Raw genomic sequence first — 12,745 nt, 5'->3', positions numbered from 1 at the left:
TATTGCAAATTAATAGCTACCACTTGAGGTTCCAAGTTAAAGTCCCCCCTTTTTCGAGCCTCAAATAAGATAGAAGTCATACGCCCCCCTACCAAAGTAGACATAGTCTGAACACCACTTTCTAGCTTGCAAGTCTGTGGAACAGCAGGCTGGATATGCCAATCTAGATTTCGTGAGCTTGGCACATCTTTGGCAGAGGTCGAGAAGTTCATCCTGTAAAAAAATTAAAAATTAAATAAGTACCTAGTTTTAATAAAGTTCTAAAGTGATCGACTGTTACACACGCAATATGTATGTGGGACTCAACGGGAAAACAATTTCATAAAATTCCCATTGAGTCACAGTGTTACTCAACGGGACAAAAATTCTAAAAAAAATCCCGTGGAGTCACAGTGTTACTCACGGGGCTGTGACTTAACGGGAATAACCCAACTATGATCAATGGAAGGGATCACGACTGACAGCAATGGGGATTAGTTACTACGCAGAAAGTGTTGGGGTAAAGATTGACTTACATCAGTATGGCACTCCGCTGACTCAGTGAAGATACCACTGCCAGGCGACAGCCAGGGGGGTCGGGCGTTCGACTCCTGTATCAGAGCTGCTATACACAGCATCGCCAGAATGGATGCTAGGGCGTATTTCTGTTGACAAAAGAAACAGTAAGTTAGTATAAAAAATCGCATCATATTAAGACTATCATTATTCAGAGCCTCGATAGCTCAACGGTAAAGGAGCGGACTGAGAATCGAAAAGTCACCGGTTCAAATCCCACTCGTTGCACTATTGTCGTACCTACTCCTAGCACAAACTTTACGCTTAATTGGAGGGGAAATTAGTCAGCAATTAACGTGGCTACTATTCTTATTTAAACAAATTGATGTTGGTAGAAGAAAAAATCCTAACCCAAAAGGCAACCTTGAGGCATTGTCCGCGTCAGGTCGAGATGGCAATCGAGGAGGGAACGTTCCGCACACCCGCACAGCCCCCACGCTAACCCGGTGCGGACGAGCGCGGGTGCGGGTGCGGGTGTGCGAGGCGTACCCCCGCCACTTAGCTTGATTGCCTTCTCGACCTGTCGCGTACTATTTATATTATAGAACTCTAAATAAGAGAGTCGGTCATCCATCCAATTACTGAGCGTTAAGTAACGCTGCTTGATATACAAATTCGATTACAAAAAAAATATGGTAGGAAGATAAGTAACGCCCCTTTCACACGGCAGTTTTTTGCAGGATCCTGTTTTCTGCAGCGTTCACACGAGCATCCCGCATGCGGGATGTTTGCTAGTATATAAACACATTCACCATCAAACGGGATCCTGCAGAAAACGGGATCCTGCAAAAAACTGGACGCCGTGTGAAAGGGCTGTAAGTTTTATAACAAAATCCCGCAAACTATTTTGGACTTGCCTTTACACAAGTTAAAAAAATCTATTAAAAATATGCTCCTGAAAAAAGCGTATTACACAATTGAAGATTATCTGAATGATAAAAGAGCGTGGATTTGACCTGTAAATACTTTTTTTTTTTTTTTTTTTTTTTTTTTTTTTTTTTTTTTTTTTTTTTTTTTTTTTTTTTTTTTTTATAAGCCTACCTCTAAATTTTTTTGTTTTTCTTTAATATATATATATGTTTTTTTAATAAACATCTTTTTTTTTTTCCTTATATACTTCTTTTTTTCTGGTTTTTTATATATATATATTATTGCTTATTAGGTATATCTAACTCTAATTATCTAATCTAAAATAATCTAAAATAATCTAATTTTTCAGAGGTCATCCCAAACGCGAGCAAAGGCCTCCCCCTTTATCTTCCAGGTTAAAATGTTTGAGTAAATTTCCTTTGTTTTTGTTACGTATATTCTGAAGTTCAGGGGGGTGGTAGTCGCTAACTCCCTCGGTGACCAGCCGTCGTGGGAGTTTACAGTGGTTATTAAGATAGTTTAGTGCGTTTGTAGTTGTTTGTAGGTTGTTAAAGTCGTGGCTTGCGTGTGAGGGTTTCGCTGATTGCTATTCATTCAGGTCATTTGAAGCGATCGAGGGTGTTTGAGAGATACCTTCCCTTCTTTGAACAAAGTTTGTTAAGCAGCTCTGTCCTCCCAATGTTGTTTTATTTTTTTTTGCTGTCCTGTGCTTAGTTGTTGATTCAGAGCTGGTAGAGGGGTTTCCGTCTGGCTGGGGCGGCGAACTTTCAAGCTCTCTCTTTTTAGACTGTTGATTTTTCCTAGAGCCCTCTACTTTTTTGCTGCTGCTGCCGCCCCCTGCTATTATTATTTTGTCGTATTTTAGGTATGCCATCTTCCCTTCACTCCTCTCCTTCTGCACCTGTTCTTGCAAAGACTTTCTTACTTCTAAAACATGGGGCGGGAAATCCTCTTTTACGTAAATGTTGGTGTTTTTGAGCTTACTTTTATTTTTAAGAATAGCTATTTTCTTTCCATACGTTGTAAACGTGATATTAATAGGCCTTATTTTACCTTCCGTTGGTTTTCCCATTCGTCTAACCATTTCTAGGTCATTCTTATCATATTTTATCCCCATATTATTGATAGTACTTAAAACTTTACATTCCAAGCCTTCATATGATTTTTCTCCCTCTTCTATCCCAAAAAATATAACATTTCTTGCTCTTATCTGTTTTTCCATTAGTGCAATCCTCTTCTCATGATTTTCATTTGTTTGCTTAACTGTTTCAATTTCTTTCTGAATAAGAATAAATTTTTGGTCTATATTCTCATTTATTTTTGAGGTGATTCTTTCCTCCTGGTTGGTAAGAGTAATATTCATATCGCTTCTAATTTTAATTCTTAGTTCATGTAGAATTTTTTCTAAGTCCGAACCCATGTTTATACAAGCTATGATCCAGCTAGCGACACCTCGCGGTATACTTAATTATTACGACGTTGTTAACGAAACTCACGCTACACGATTTACTAGTTAGTGCAGTCACTATGTTGTAGATGGCACTACTTAGTACAGACAGGTGACGTTCAAATATATCAAAAGTTGGCGTAGCAGTACTTTTACACTACAACCGTTACTTTATGATGACAATTATAATTTTATTGTGATCCTATTTTGTCATCCTATTTTTTTATATCGCGTTTGTTATCACAAACTTCACAATAGTTGTATTCGTTAGACTTTTAGCTGCTATTTAAACACTTGTATTCGACAAATAACTGTAGATTTATGCCGTTTTAAGGTTTTATCACTCTCCAGCTGATTATTTGCAATAATTTCTTTATTTTCACTATTTGTACTGAGATAACACTTCCACCTCTAAATCACACTGTTTAGAAACTTTATATAACTTTTTATCCGAAGGAAATGCACTGTTTATATTTATTTTCGCGATTATTTACGGAGCTGACCGTGAACTTGGCGACGGTGGCGCCACGACTTACTTATACTTTTCTTATACATGGCATAATATTGTATATCAAATCTTTGAAAAGAGCAACCGCCGAGTTTCTTGCAAGTTCTTCTCGGTAGGAAAGTCACTCCGAACCAGTGGTAGATGCCTCTGACGATTCAAAAATACTTGTAAAAGTTGAATTGAATAAAAAATATTTTTATTTTATTTATTAAAAGTAAAATTTTTTAAAAGTATTTATTTTAAACATAGGGACTTAGAACAAATACCTAAGTGAATATAATTATATATCTTATCTGCTTATGAATTCAAAGTTTTACAACAAAGTATAGTAATTTACAACTTGGATTCACTACAAGTACCTACTACAAAGGTCAAATGATAAGTACAGTGCGTAGTGCGTACTACATGGAGTACTAGAATAGTAGTCTTAGATAAATACTAGAAACCTAAACACCACTAGCCCAATTTCAGTATACTCAGTTGTCATCAATTAAATTCTCGTAAGTACATTGAAAGATGTGATAGCCTAGTGGTTAGGACGTCCGACTTCTAATCGGAGGTCGGGGGTTCGATCCCGGGCACGCACCTCTAACTTTTCGGAGCTATGTGCGTTTTAATTAATTAAATATCACTTGCTTTAACGATGAAGGAAACCTGCATGCCTGAGAGTTCTCCATAATGTTCTCAAAGGTGTGTGAAGTCTACCAATCCGCACATGGCCAGCGTGGTAGACTATGGCCAAATCCTTCTCACTCTGAGAGGAGACCCGTGCTCTGTAGTGAGCCGGCGATGGGTTGATCATGATGATGATTTTTTTTTATTTTTTTTATTCAGATACAAGTTAGCCCTTGACTGCAATCTCACCTGGTGGTAAGTGATGATGCAGTCTAAGATGATAGCGGGCTAACCTGGAAGGGGTATGGCAGTTTTTATTAAACCCATACCCCTTTGGTTTCTACACGGCATCGTACCGGAACGGTAAATCGCTTGGCGGTACGGCTTTGCCGGTAGGGTGGTAACTAGCCACGGCCGAAGCCTCCCACCAGACCAGACCAGAAATTTAGAAATTATAAAATTCCAAACCCCTGCCAGGAATCGAACCCGGGACCCTCCCACTATTAAGACCACAGCGCTCACCACTGCGCCAGGGAGGTCGTCAAATGATGAAGTACATTGTATTCAGATTTGAGTAAACAATAACGGCAGAGATAGCCTAGTGGTTAAGACGTCAGCCTCCTACTCGGGAGGTCGGGGGTTCGATCTCGATCCTGGGCACACAACTCCTCTAACTTTTTAAAGTTATGACAGTACGAAAAGTTAGAGGTGCGTGCCTGGAATCAAACCAGTGACCCCCTGAATAGGAGGCCGAAATTTTAACCACTAGGCTGTCATCGCTTCATCTAAATAATAAATAAAAATAAAAACTGACTGACTGACTAACTGATTTATCAACAGCTCAGTCTACTGGACGGATCGGGCTGAAGTTTGGCATGCAGACATTATGACGTACACATCGGCTAAGGAAGGCGTTTTGAAAATTCAACACTTAATGGGGTAAAATAGGGGTTTGAAATTTGTAAAGTCCACGCGGACGAAGTCGCGGGCATAATAAATAAATAAATAAATAAAAAAGCTTTATTTTTTATCCCTTACTAATTAATTTTACATTTTTATCTGTAGTTTAAACTTCTTATTTTTATTCTTCCCAACTTACTTATTATTTACACTTAACAATTTTAATAATCTAATATCTACAATAAAAGTTTTATATTGTACATTTTTTTTTTTTTTTTTTACTCAAGTTCTATGTAAGGGCCGCCAGTGGCGGTAAAAGCCTCCTCCATTTTACTCCATGTACACCTATCTCTGGCCAGCGTACTCCAAATCTTCCCCGCAACTTTCGCGAGGTCGTCTTCCCATCTTTTTAATGGTCTTCCGGGTCTTCGCTTCCAATTCAAAGGATACCAATTTGTCGCGGGCATAAGCTAGTAATAACTAATTAATTATATAATAGATACCGATGGGTTGGTATGAATTAGGTATAACATAATTAGGGCAAAGTTGTTTTCAACTGTCAATGCAAGTACCATTGGTGTAAAATGGTAATTTAGGTCAGTTCTGACGTTTGATGAGATGATGTTTTGGTTGTGCAATTGATAAGAAAGTCCCGAGTTCTATTGTACTTGCTTATCTTGACGACATCAGCTTGAGGTAGGTTTATTCCTTTTATTTTATTTTATTTTATTATAGATGCTTGTATGCTTACAGCTAGTGCCAAAGCGCATTACAAGTTAGACTTATGACTAATAACTTATACTATTCGAACAATTACACAAAGGTTCTTATAAGTCTTAGTGATCTACACATGAAATAAATTTATTTATATTTGTATTGAACACGTCTAGGCTCTGGTGCTGAGCAATCAACTCATTTAGCGTGGAAAGTGCGCGGAAGGTTGGCGCACTTTCAGCATACCGCGTGCGGAACGACTTTAGCGCGAAGAAAGGCCACGTCTTCCAACATGACCGGAGTAGTTTGTCCGGCAACCGTACCGCCAACGCATGTATAAGTGAGCCCTTGACTGCAATCTCGCTTGGTGGTAAGTGATGATGCAGATTGCAGTCTCATGCCTGGTTTCTGAACTCGTCAGTTATGTTCTCATTAGCTGTTGATTCAATAAAGTTATGTATAAGTTAAACGTCGTTTAACTTTCCATGCGTTTCTGAATACAACAAAAACTAAGAAACCGATAACCAGTTCATTATTCTGTCACTAGATGCGTCTGTTACAGGAAACGAGTTTGAAATGCATATTATTATTTTATTTCGCTATCAACACTAGTTTTATTAATAATAGTATTTTTTCTATGCTAAATAAGTGGCTAAACACTGTTTTTGCAAATTAACGAACAACTTACTATTAAAATACTTTTTAATCTAAAAATACGCAAACCATGAACTACCTACTTACAGATGAAACGTAAAATAACTTTATGGAATCGATAAGCGGCGCACATTGGCCAGTTAAGTTTAAACGGAGTTTTTCTTGCATTGCGTTGTTCAGAAACGCACTGTCTCGAGTTATCGGACCAAAAGCGCTATTGAATAGATAAACTGTCGATAAAAGTTGGTACCTTTAGCCGGTTAGTAGGCGGTAGGTATGGGCCAAACCCCTTCAACAGAAGGGGTTTGGCCCATACCTACCCTTTATCAATTTCTATACTACTCAAAGCTAAAACGCTTGGCGAAACAGCTTTGCCAGTAGGGTCTTCTTCTTCTCGAGTCGACGATCACCTCAAACATGGGCAGCCCAAAAAGCCGCAACCGCGATCATCATCATCATCATCATCAACCAATAGACGTCCACTTCTGGACATAGGTCTCTTGTAGGGACTGCCACACGCCACGGTCCTGCGCCGCGCGGATCCAGCGGCTCTCTGCGACTCGTCTGATGTCGACCGTCCACCTAATGGGGGGTCTTCCAACGCTGCGTCTTCCGGCGTGAGGTCGCCATTCCAGCACCTTGGGATCTCAACGTGAACGTCTATCGGTTTTACGAACTATGTGCCCTGCCCATTGCCACTTCAGCTTCGCAACCCGTTGAGCTATGTCGGTTACTCTAGTTCTCCTACAGATCTCCTCATTTCTGATTTAATCACGTGGAGAAACTTCGCACATAGCTTTCTCCATCGCCCGCTGAGTGACTCTGAGCTTTCTTATGAGGCCCATAGTTAACAATCATGCCCATTGCCACTTTGCCGCGATAGCTCGGTCTTAAAGGTAGCGGTCGTGGTGAAAAGATTAGTCAGCCTACTGATTTTGTTCATGTAGTAGCTGTTTCAGGGTCGCCGGGTGCTTGTGATCGGTATCTAAGCACCACGCGGGAAGGCTCTTTTCATGTCCCATGTGTCATGGATAGAGAAAGACATGCAAATAAATTAAACCTTCCGATATCAAAATTAGTACTGCATACCTCGAGTCCCTACGTAATGTCTATACAGATATATAATAATTTACCAGACAAAATTCGTAACATAAACAATGAAAATAAATTCAACAAAATATTAAAAAACTTTTTATTAGAAAAGGGCTACTATGCCGTAAATGATTTCCTAAACGACGAACATAAAAATAAATAATAATATCGGTCTCCCTACCAAGGTCTAAGGACCAAATTGCGACACCCAAACTGGGTATCCATAATACTTTGTACATACTTAATATGATGTAATTATTTATGGAAATGCAATAAATGAAAATTTAAATTGAAATTGGAATTGAAGAGTTGGTGAACCATCAAACATATAGTACGATTCAAACTTAAATGCGTCTGCGTGAAGTTGGCTTAGCGATCTAAAGGGCGGCGGTAGGTTCCACCTCAGATTATGCAAGTTTAAACAAAGTAACTTCTCAACTCGACTAAGGATTTTAAATTCAATGCCTGCTACGAGTGCTACGTCGTAGGCGTATGATAAAGAGAAACCTTATAGGATCACTCGTAGTCCTATGTTTGTCTTGTCTGTTAGTCTGTCATTTTCTAGTAAGTAGGTTATTTTTGTATATATATGTATTTGTTTTTCAGCATTGATCTTAAGCGTTTGAGTGAGATCTATGCTTCAATTAGCTGTTTACACTGAGATGAGTAAATAAGTCTAATTGTACTTAATTATGTCATCTAAATCTAAATATACTTATAAAAGAAAAAAGGTGACTGAGTAACTGATCTATCAACGCACAGCTAAAACTACTGGACGGATCGGGCTCAAATTTGGCATGCAAATAGCCATTATGACGCAGGGCGTAGGCATCCGCTAAGAAAGGAGTTTTGAAAATTCAACCCTTAAGGGGTGAAATAGGGGTTCGAAATTTGAGTAGTCTAGCTAGTCTAAATATATAAAAGGAAAAGTTGACTGACTGATCTATCAACGTACAGCTCAAACTACTGGACGGATCGGGCTGAAATTTGCTGTGCAGATAACTATTATGACGTAAGCATCGGCTAAAAAAGGATTTTTGAAAATTCAACCCCTAATGGGGTAAAATGGGGTTTGAAATCCGTGTTGTCCACGCGGATGTAGTCCCTGGCCTAAGCTAGTCTTTACATAAGACCTAGCTGTCTTGTGACTAAGCTATTTGGTATGTAAGGCGTATTTTGTACTTAATCAATAAAACTAGATAGATAGATATTATGATGTTAATTAATCGATAAATTATTAATATAATTGGTTTTAACTAAGGTTAAAGGTATCTAATTAATTGCAAGTTAATTTAATGTTTGCTACGAAGCATATCGGCGCGTGTTGCTTTCCTCGTATCAGCATAAAAGATGGACTATTTCATAGATATCACGTAAAAATACACACTGGGCCAGCGTGGCAGACTATGCCCCTTACCTTTGTCATTCTGAGAGAAGACCCGTGACGAGTGGTAGGCTTGATGTGAAAAATCACAATAAATTAAGTTTTTTCAATTGCTATCGTACTTATAATAAGTAGGTAACATGTAAATATTCACGAAGCAAAATCTTCCAAAGTTTGATAATTATTGTTTAAATTTCGCGCACGCACGGTCATCAACCCAAGTTGAAGAGCGTGCGAGCTAGAACAGTCGCATCCCTGCGTGTTACATAGAGAAAAACACCTCAGATCCCAGCGTGTTAGCTATCATCATCATCATCATGATCAACCTATCACCGGTTCACTACAGAGCACTCTCAGGCATGCAGGTTTCCCCACGATGTTTTCCCTCATTGTTACAGCAAGTGATATTAATTAATATTGTAAACAATCGCACGTGATAAAAAATTATAATGAGGACTTTAAGGCCGGCCGCATAATATTAAAACGTAGGTAGGTACAGTACGCGACAGGTCGAGATGGCAATCGGGATGGAGACGCCCCGCACACCCGCACAGCCCCCGCGCCAACTCGGTGGGAGATAGCGCGGTTGACGTGTAGATATGCGAGGCGTCCCCCCCACCTCATACCCCGATTGCCATCTCGACCTGTCGCGTATTATGTTAGAAACATTTCAAAGTCAAAATCAAGTCAAAGTCAAATGATTTATTCAAAATCTTAATATATAAAAGGAAAAGGTGACTGACTGACTGACTGATCTATCAACGCACAGCTCAAACTACTGGATGGATCGGGGTAAATTTGGCACACAGATAGCTATTATGACGTAGGCATCCGCTAAGAAAGGATTTTTGAAAACTCAACCCCTAAGGGGGTGAAATAGGGGTTTGAAATTTGTGTAGTCCACGCGGACGAAGTCGCGAGCATAAGCTAGTCTAAATATATAAAAGGAAAAGGTGACTGACTGACTGATCTATCAGCGCACAGCTCAAACAACTGGACGGATCGGGCTGAAATTTGGCATACTGGTAGCTATTATGACGTAGGCATCCGATAAGAAAGGATTTTTGAAAATTCAACCGCTAAGGGAGTAAAATAGGGGTTTGAAATTTGAGTAGTCCACGCGGACAAAGTCGCGAGCATAAGCTAGTAGGTAATAAATTACTATTTTTGATGGTCACATGTTGGACTTGTAAGATATAGTGGTGATAATTATTACGCAAAATTAAAACTAAAGCTAAGAGGGTTCCAAACGCGCCCATGTCTGAGAAGAGCCTACAACAAACTCACAAATTTTTTATTAACATTTACAGTTAAGAGAAAAAGAGAGCAAAAGTGGGCAGAGAAGCACTTATTTCTATGAGAGATCTCTACCAGTGACCCTTGGCAGTGCGAGAGGTTGTAAAGGGAGTAGAATAGGTACAGGACGAAGATAGAAACACTCATGAAAAATATAATAGATATGAAGATACGATATGATAATCCATACTAATATTATAAATGCGAAAGTGTGTCTGTCTGTCTGTCTGTCTGCTAGCCTTTCACGGCCCATCCGTTCAACCGATTTTGACGAAATTCGGTACAGAGATAGCTTGCATCCCGGGGAAGGACATAGGCTACTTTTTATCCCGGAAAATCAAATCGTTCCCGCGGGATTTTGAAAAATGTAAATCCACGCGGACGAAGTCGCGGGCATCAGCTAGTTAGTTAGCTGTATAAGAACAACATCGATGGATAGAAAACTTTCTGTCTGTACCGAAGTGCGTTAGGAACATTATTGCCGATAGTATGCGGCCGGCTTAATTCAATTTGACACCGAGGTACGAAAGGTTATCCAATTAGTTTTTATCCTGTTTTTTTATTATTTCGACTTAATTACGAAGCTCTTATAATTAATTAAGTGCAAAAAAAATCGGAATTTTATTAATAACTAGCGTGACTTCATGCGCGTGGAATTAGGTTTTTTAAAAATCCCATGGGAACTCTTTGATTTTCTGGGATAAAAAGTAGCCTATGTCACTCTCCAGGTCTTTGTCTATACCGTTGCAAAAATCACGCCAACCCGTTGCACCGTTGCGACGTGATTGAATGACAAACCAACAAACAAACACACTTTCGCATTTATAATAAGGGTACCTACCTACTGATTAAAGAACAATGCCAAATTAATTGGTCAAGAACTCAAAAAAATGTGGTTACTTATAGTAATACTAGCTTATGCCTGCGATTTCGGCCACCTGGACTACACAAATTTCAAACCCCTATTTTACCCCCTTAGGGGTTGAATGTTTAAAAGTCTTTCCATAGCAGATAATATGTATGTCATAATGGCTATCTGCATGCCAAACAGCCCGATCTGTCCAGTAGTTTGATCTGTGCTTTGATATGGACGCCAGCGCGTGCCAGACCTTCGTTATTTTATAAAAGCTTAAAGTTTCTCTGCGTATTGTCCCCAACACAGGGAGGAACGACTATGAAATATGGATCATAGTGGCTTTCTGAGATAATCTAAATATAAAAAGAAAAGGTGACTGACTGAATGACTAACTGACTGACTGACTTTCTGATCTATCAACGCACAGCTCAAACGGAACGGATCTGGCTGAAATTTGGCATGCAGACAGCCATTATGACGTAGGCATCCGCTACGAGAGGATTTTTAAAAATTCAACCCCTAAGGGGCTGAAATAGAGGGTTGAAATTTGTGTAGTCCACGCGGACGAAGTCGCGAGCATAAGCTAGTAGGTAATAAATGTGTAAAAAATCTTACATCAAAGCATGAAGTCTAATTTTTTATATTTTCTTCGGATTAGTAGATACTTATTAGAAACCACGCCAGATCGTGGCAGCCCCCTGCCAGACACCCTTAAACTTTAACAAATTGTTAAACTTTAGGGTGTCTGGCAGAGTATAGAACTTTTTAAGATGAGTCTAGAATTTTCTAAACGTAAGGAAGGAATTTAGATAAAATTAATTATAATTAATTGGACTGAAATGCATTATTTTTGTGCCTCTTTCAAATGGTGTGAAAAAGATACAAAGAAACAAAAAAAACACATAAATAAATAAACTCTTTTTGTAAAAATCTAGGTAATGATCAACTCATCGCCGGCTCACTTCACTATAGAGCAAGGGTCTCCTCTCCGTTTTGGCCATAGTCTACCACACTCGACAAGAACGAATTGGCAGTCTTCACACACCTTTGAGAACATTATGGAGAACTCTCAGGCGTGCAGGTTTCCTCACGATATTTTCCGGTGATATTTAATTACTTGAAATCAAAACTACAAAAATCTAGGTAATAATTAAAAAACTTACCATTGAAAAACTAACGCCAGCCATTGTCATTTTCAAAAATACCACTTCCGTATAAACAGAAAACTAGATAAAAATAATAAATAATTATACCAATATATCGTTTTACTTCGTGCCAGTCCGTATGGCTACAAGGTTTAAATAAATATGTTGGGATAAGAGACGCGCCGGGCATTATGAGTGTCCGCCCCTATTATCTTCGAAACACATAGGTCCCGCGTGTTGATGTTGTGACTTAGATAATTTTTAGAGCGTCTAGCTTCGTTAATAATGACTCCGCAACCTGGGTAGGTGCGCGAGTGATTTGCATCTGTAAAAGATACTAAAAAACTCCGGAGCGAAGCGAGCGTGTTCCATGTAGAATCCTGAGTGAAGCATGGAGTTTAGGGGCGCCCAAGATTAAGAAGGCTGAGATCTATAGAATGCACTTTAACTTTGCTCAGACTTAAGATCGAGTTAAAACGAGACAGATTTATGTGAGAGATATAGCTCTGTCTCGTTTTAACTCTGTCTTAAGTCTAAGCTAAGCCAGAGTGCGCTGACCGTATTGCCACCAAGTTCAATACTCTACTTTTCGCACCTCGCAAGACAATAAAATCAAAATCGTCGTATGCTTAAATAGGTACCTACCTATCTATTTTAGTGCTAAAAGAAATTCACCGTGAGTAATAGCGCCATCTGGTGACAGAAGGGC

General features: G+C 39.1%; 2 protein-coding genes across 2 annotated transcripts in view; both read right to left on the bottom strand.

Annotated features, from left to right (window-relative positions):
* The window catches only part of Pka-C3 (Protein kinase, cAMP-dependent, catalytic subunit 3), a 108,588-nt gene that overhangs the window by 34,259 nt on the left and 61,584 nt on the right, over window positions 1-12,745 (bottom strand). The gene's annotated exons all lie outside the window — the stretch shown is intronic.
* LOC117985759 (uncharacterized) lies at window positions 7-12,219 on the bottom strand. The gene is made up of 3 exons (XM_034972544.2): window positions 12,055-12,219; window positions 516-644; window positions 7-213 (listed from the first exon to the last, which is right to left on the bottom strand). The coding sequence occupies exons 1-3, from the start codon at window positions 12,082-12,084 to the stop codon at window positions 61-63; spliced, it is 312 nt and encodes a 103-aa protein (XP_034828435.1). The 5' UTR covers window positions 12,085-12,219; the 3' UTR covers window positions 7-60.

The sequence above is a fragment of the Maniola hyperantus genome, chromosome 1 (assembly GCF_902806685.2).
Source record: "Maniola hyperantus chromosome 1, iAphHyp1.2, whole genome shotgun sequence".
NCBI lineage: Eukaryota > Metazoa > Arthropoda > Insecta > Lepidoptera > Nymphalidae > Maniola > Maniola hyperantus.
The sequence above is the reverse complement of the archived record's forward strand: the minus strand, read 5'-3'. Positions and strand labels throughout refer to the sequence as shown.